Source organism: Opisthorchis viverrini (assembly GCF_000715545.1).
Source record: "Opisthorchis viverrini unplaced genomic scaffold opera_v5_20, whole genome shotgun sequence".
Classification (NCBI taxonomy): domain Eukaryota; kingdom Metazoa; phylum Platyhelminthes; class Trematoda; order Opisthorchiida; family Opisthorchiidae; genus Opisthorchis; species Opisthorchis viverrini.
Genome location: NW_008751676.1, coordinates 2,409,762 through 2,416,786, shown reverse-complemented (window position 1 = coordinate 2,416,786; position 7,025 = coordinate 2,409,762). Strand labels below are relative to the sequence as shown.

Sequence of the window (7,025 nt, the reverse complement as noted above, 5' to 3'; positions counted from 1 at the left end):
GTATTTTTATATGCTTTTGTTTTACGATGCGATTGATAGTACGCCCGCGATATACGAGAATATACGATATTCATTCGTCCATATTCGGACTTCTATACTACGCGTACATTCGGTAGTTACGATACCTACCACTATTCTAGTTATCACATAAGCGTAAGTTGAAATACCCAGGGCGCTGGCATGGAACTGATCAAGCATCCTGGGCAGGTGCTTGTCCAGACCTGGGGACAAGTTTCCCATTGAACCGATTGTACGGTCGACTTCCTCACCTGTAATTGGCTCGATCAAACTCCGATAGGATGGTAGCACTGCGTGACTTGGCGGGCTATCCATATGTTTTGGAGCAGAGAGCACCTGTTTTCTAATACTGCTTGGCGTCCAGAAGTAGGCCGCCATAACCTTTGCATAGATCCTCCCGTGACCCATCGAGCACGCTGCATCTTTCCATCTTTGGTGGTATAGGCACTGGATGGCAGCGTATTCGGTTCGGTGGGCCTGCTTTCTGTTGGCTGGCACACGATGGGTTAGCTGACTACATCATGGGGATACAGTTTTTCAGATGTGTGGAAATCTCCTGGAGACATGGAGGTCTCGAAGTGGCAGAACTTGATCCGGTGTCATGATGTCAGATTGCAACCCTTGGGCAAATACTACCGAGCCAAATGTCAGCATGATATTCCAAGGGTGACACAGCACAATCCACGGTTTGCTTGAACCAGACACTTTAGTCATCAGCTTCTGACGAATGAGCCTCCGCTTGACCGGTGGTTTGATCAGGGTCACCAACTGGTGATTCGTCCAATTGTGTTTGCCAGTTAAGCGCACGGAACCTGGTTTTGATGCTGATAGCCGACCAACCAACAGAATGTTGCTCCAATCTCACGAACTGCGCAGTTTTCGTCAAAAAACGGACGTAGATTATAAGCCAGGTGGTTCTTGTTGGGACCAGCTGACACCGGAATTTTCCACTCGACGAAGCTTGTCTGCGTTATACTGGCTGGGACGCACGTGTCGGCGGTGTTGACTCACGCCGATCTTCGTCGGAACAAGGCGGGAACAATCATTGCAGGCTAAGTGGGTGACCAAATTCGTGCCAACATTTCATACCAGGAGAATGTTGCTCCAATCTCACGAACTGCGCAGTTTTCGTCAAAAAACGGACGTAGATTATAAGCCAGGTGGTTCTTGTTGGGACCAGCTGACACCGGAATTTTCCACTCGACGAAGCTTGTCTGCGTTATACTGGCTGGGACGCACGTGTCGGCGGTGTTGACTCACGCCGATCTTCGTCGGAACAAGGCGGGAACAATCATTGCAGGCTAAGTGGGTGACCAAATTCGTGCCAACATTTCATGGATATGAAGTCGATGGTGGACTACCAAACCAGCTTTCCATTTGTAGCACTTGCCACGTTCCTCACCTGCTCGCCCCACCAGTTCTACCTGCGTACTGGTAAGAACTGCTGCTGAGGTGCAAGATCATTCGTATTGTAAACTGTCGAAAGTAACCAGCACACTGAAAAAGTAAAGTTTGTTTTGATTAGTTTGGGATAAAATTTCGGTTGCCGAGGTGATATGTAATGTTTAGAGTAGACGTTTCCGAATCTATGTGGAATTCGATTGATGAAGAGGATCGCCGCGTGTTGATAAACACGGCTAGCTCATCTTCATTTCAGCACGAACGAATCCACGTATTTTGGGGGAGTAGCTCCTCTTTTCTCCTTTTTTTTTCACCAGAACTGTACAGAGGACAAAGTCACACTTGGGCCTACATACGTAGTGAATAACAAATCTTTCACACTGTTTAAGCTTTAAATTCAACATGATTTGTTTTTCCTTAGGGTTTCTTGAAATATTCTACTAATTGCCAGTAATATTGTGTGTGTTTGGGGGACTTGCCGAACTTTTATCAACACCAGTCTCCCTCAAACGCTCCTCCTCCCATCCTGGTTGTTCCGCACCAGATCTTGGAAGCATTGAACCAGACTTACAACCTCATCAGTAATGCTGGGACTTGAATCCCCGATATATGACATGCAAAGTAAAAGTGTTATCACTTCTCTGCCACAGCACTCTAGATGTGTGCGAATTATCATACCTGTATGGGCGAATGTGTCCATGCTTGACCCCCCAACCGCTTCCAGTGAATACCCCAAGGATGTCNGTCCTGACTGCGTGGTGTAACTTGCATCATGTAACAAGTTACTGATGTCCAAGTAAGAACATATAGGAACACACGGGATAATAGATTGCACAACGGGAAAAAATCTGGATACCTCGGAGAGTATAATTTCGCTGGGATATGTGTGTAATTATTTTGACGATTGCGAAACCGGTCGTGGGCTGTCGAGGGATTTTCAGCAACCTGCGAATGTACATGTATCGCGATATCTCGAATATCGTAGCGACTGAAACATGAGGCGGCCTGGTGCAACACATTCAGTTGCCTGGAAACATCATTAACGAGAGATCCAGCTCAGTTCCGGGTAAGTCTCCCATGAAACCAATCTTTTTGCATATGAGTTTGGCACACTAATTTAGTGCAATTTGGCTTCAAGTAGAACATAAAGTTGACGGAAACTCGGGGACTGCGCGTAACTGATGAGCCCAAAGAAGGGTGAATTCGGTCGTGGGGTGTCGAAGAATTTTGAGCAAACTTTTGAGTAGTGTATTGCGAATAGTCGACTTACGGTTTTCTTCGGTTGGGTTCCCTTACTGTGGCCAGACCTTCAGATAAGTGCAAACGGAGTTTAGAAAAGAGTCCAAGAACGTCACGATTGTAGAAATGAGTTTCTTCACCTTCGTACACCCTTTGTGCCTATTTCGTTCGGGTTTTGCAACAAGAAACTCCAAATCGTACAGTTTTACTGAGCGATCGGAAGTGAAATTACCTCTGCAAACATTTGTTATACTTTTTACAAGTCATGCGTGAACGCGTAAACATTACTTTCAAAGTAGTTTCTTCCCAGCGTCCCAGAGATAGGAGTGGAAACGGTTTAGCGGGCGTACAGACTAGAAGCTTGCAGGTAAAGCATACTGTGGGAGTAATCGAAGGTTTTTGCAGCCTCAACGTGCTGGAGCTCACGTCTAGTCATTTTGACTGCAAAAATCGGAAGCAAATTAGGAAAAGTCTTTTCACATCGCCTTGAGTAATATAGCTTCGTAGGCGGAGTCTGCAAACCGAATCTGTCACTTCTGTAGTAAATAGGAAACGCACGGCCACAGTGAACACGTATTTATTTTTCATTCTGCCGTTTTCTCAGTCTTCATGATGACGGTCTGCACTTGTGATTCACGAGCACATGGACACTCGAAAAAGTCTTCGGCAAAAGTATTGCCGACAAACTAGAGTGATATATCTGTACTTCAGATTCAATCACTACCTACCAATCTACCACGTCCATTGTTGAGTAGCTCAGAGCTTCAGTTGGTTTCGTCATCGACATCCAGATGAGATCATACCATCTGTCGTAAACTGTGCATAGGCGACAATCTCCCTCCTCCCATCTTTTTAGTAATGAAACGGAGTGGCCTTACGCTAGCCCTTTGGCTAGGTTGAGCCAATACTTCTGGATTCAATGGAAAGCAGTGTGCAGCTCACTATTACAGCACTTCGTCCGGTAGGTGAACAGTCTGTGGTACAAGCACGTATCACAGAGACAGCAATATGATATGGATGATGTGACAGGCCGTTTGTAGGTTTGAACACTTGAATATGTCAAACTGGGCTTCAGAGTACTGGTTATACGACGGTTCTAAAGAGCCTGTTATTTTGAAAGGCAAACAAAGAGCTAAAATCTTAGGCAATAGCTTTCGTAGTGATGAATTTTTTTATCAAGGGTGCTTTAAGCCTATTGAGCTAGCCCAGGAATGTGCCTCTATATACAGAGACAGCTTGTACTGCTGAGCTGCTACGCCCAACATCGGTGTCGACCATTTTGTTTCACACGTCAGCAGCAAACCAAAGAGTACATTTAAGACTATAATGCACCAGGAACTGTGGGCTGGAACGACTGACTAAGGGGACACTGAAGCTGGACTGGTGTGCACGTAGTTCGATGGCACACGTTATCCGATGTGATAAGATATGAGCAAGCCTTCACGTCAATCATAACTAAATGGTGACTCTAGTCCGCGCACCCACATTTAGCCAAATTTCATGTAGCGTAAGTTTTTGTGAACAGCGTATTCAGATTCCCATACCAGGAGTCGTGAATTTTGGGCGAACACATTTAATCCTTGTCGTTTAATCACTGTTCTGCATTGCGAGAGTGCCATCTGTTCTAGCGGCTGGACGCTCACTTACCTTGCACATCCCACTTTCCAAACATACGAACACCACACATTCTAACTGACACCCAACTGGAGCTACTTTAATGTATCTGCTACCAGTATGGGACAGGTAGTGATTACAATTAGGAAAGACTATGCAGAATAAAGACCATGGATCTGATTTTCAGTTTCAAACTTGCTTGATGCGACGCAGTTTAGCACAAGTTAACTGGGTTCCGGACTGTGCCGAGTTGACTTTGGGCTTTCGGTGGTGAAAAATTTTGGTTTCGAGAAGTGATCTCCCAAAGTGAGTTGTATACTGAGGACTACTTTCCATAAATCCGACGAATGCTTCATGGAAATTTTCAGTAGGTCAGGGTGCTATACTCATGTCTCGGGTTGCTCACTCCAAGGGTTGTCGTCTATTGGAAAGTCTGTTATGCTTTTGTGGTACAGCAAAGGTCTAGGAAGTTCATTTACTCAGGGTGGAACTTCATTCACAGAAAAAGATGTTTTAGATGAAAATCGTGATAACGATCAATCAGCTTAAGTTTCTTGGGGTTTGGCCATTTATTAAAAACATTTTTGAACAATAAGAGTGATGAAACTAATTAAGGGATAATGACCCTCTGTTCCAATAAAAACAAGTTGATTGGCTCACAGTGGAGAGACGAAAAGTTCATTCTCTGAGAGTGTTGTACATATTCGTATGGCCGTAATAAACGCGGGCCATTTTCGGCGTACGGAGAAACCATTATAAAGAAGAAATGCTTTGCATATGTTTGAAGCCGTTTGGGATGACTTAAACACATAAGTTTAAAGATTCCGGAGTTTTATGTTGCTAAGTTGACCAAAGTTTATACCGGAATTCCAATCACCAGTTCACCTGCATATCTGTAAACAAGATAACATTGTTGTGCTTAATAGTCTACTGTCTGCGCGACAGAACGCGGTGCCTGGCTAGTCGATAAAATGGTGGTTCAACCAAGAACCCATCGCTGTGATTTATAGCTTCATTGGAATAAGCAGTCAGCGCCTCTCTGATGGTATTGCTTTTTTATCTGATCGTCAAGCTGAACTCTCGTTGAACTCAGTATATTCAAAGGCAAGTTTCTCAGAAGAACCCGTTTCACTATGCTCTATATGGTTCTGCCCAAGAAAGTGCCGTCTGCAAATCGACAAGGAAACTACAGGCTGGTTTCCAGTTCTCTGCATCGTCGAGCTGCAAGAAGCGCTTCAGTAGTCCAATGGAACGACCTCCCGCATCCCGTTAATTTTTATGCTACTCATGAGTAGCTTAGAACAGAACAAATGTTTCGAACCAAGTGCCACCAGGGCCTTTCGCATCTGGTGCTTTAGCCCACCTGATGGGTGTAGTTAGGCCGGAGGATAATGATTTTTACCCAGTGTTTCAGTGCGCGTTGCGCGAATTTTTAGGCGCGCTTGTTCATGTCTTTAATTCCGACTGGAGCTTTGCCGAATCGGGACGAAATGGCTCGATGTGTACAGTGAAGTTTTGTAGCCTAATCGGGTGATTGTAGTTCGCTTCTCCAAGACTGGAAATCATGCATATTTTTTTTAACATACAAAGATCGCGTGACCACCTATTCTATGGTCCAAAAGCTAAGGATACTGGATTGGAAATCATCATGTTATTACTGGATTTTTTTCGTCTGAAGCAATCCTAGGAATTTCGAGTTCGAACATATTCGTGGGAAACACCTCGTCAAATTCCCAATCCTCGATGCTAGTCACAAGGGTACGTGGTACTCAAAGTCCACGATCAAAGGGGCTCAAGCCAAACAACTGTCAGATTTTCGCTTGGTATTGTTAAAGAACTAATTGTGAGATCCAGTCTTGCAATGCTCTCATAAACTACCACCAGTAATCAGAATTTTTCGCCCTGAAACTGAGAAATTATTTAGTCACTGTAATTCCGCTTCCTCCCACGGTCAATAATTTTGACTGGAATATTGCGCTTTATGGCTTTTTGCACCAAATTTTTACATTTCTTGTTCCGTACGCGGACAATGGGAGATCAACTTACCTTTAATTTTTCTAAGATGGTGAAGACTTTAGGAAACCTTTCTGTTCCACACTATTCTCCATATGGATTTTATTAGCGGTTGTTCTTGAGGAGCGCCGAATTCAAGTCATGTTGCGGTCATGGACATGAACGGAAGATGAAGCCAAAGTATTCATCTCTTCTCCAGGCAACAGATATAACGTCCGATATATCGCGGAGCAATATTTGACGATAGACCGGTGGAAGTGTACACGTAGAGTGGACGAACGTCACGAGAAGACAGGAAGATTGAAAATGGACTAACTACCGAACAAAGCCAGGGAAAGCTTTAACCACCCGGAAGAAGTAATATCAGGAACTCAATAGTCGGCGAGCTGAACCACCTCCTCGTGGTGCCGACCGGGTAGCCTGGACGTCTGTCTGGGTGAGCTAAGAGTTCAGCAACTCCAGACAGGGCCAACCACCCCGTTTGGTTTCAATGTGCTGGTTACTTTCGACAATGTATACTGCGAGTCATCTGGTGCGGAGGCGCCCGATGACTCGCAGTATACATTGTCGAAAGTAACCAGCACATTGAAACCAAACGGGGTGGTTGGCCCTGTCTGGAGTTGCTGAACTCTTATAAAGTGTTGGTACGAACACGGTTGCCCAATTGGTCTGTGCTGATTGTTCCCGCCTTGCTCCGACGAAGAGTGGCGTGAGTCAACACCGCCGGCACGCACACCCCA

The 7,025-nt window shown here is 45.0% G+C and overlaps 1 protein-coding gene across 1 annotated transcript in view; it reads right to left on the bottom strand.

The window, feature by feature from the left end:
• Nucleotides 1-2,536: 2,536 nt before the first annotated feature.
• The window catches only part of T265_01842 (hypothetical protein), a gene marked incomplete at both ends in the record, with an annotated part of 20,150 nt that continues 15,661 nt past the window's right edge, over nt 2,537-7,025 (bottom strand). Inside the window, 2 exons of the mRNA XM_009165952.1 lie at nt 2,537-2,710; nt 6,762-6,977. Of these exons, the coding sequence (XP_009164216.1) occupies nt 2,537-2,710; nt 6,762-6,977 (390 nt within the window). The remainder of the gene's footprint in view (nt 2,711-6,761; nt 6,978-7,025) is intronic.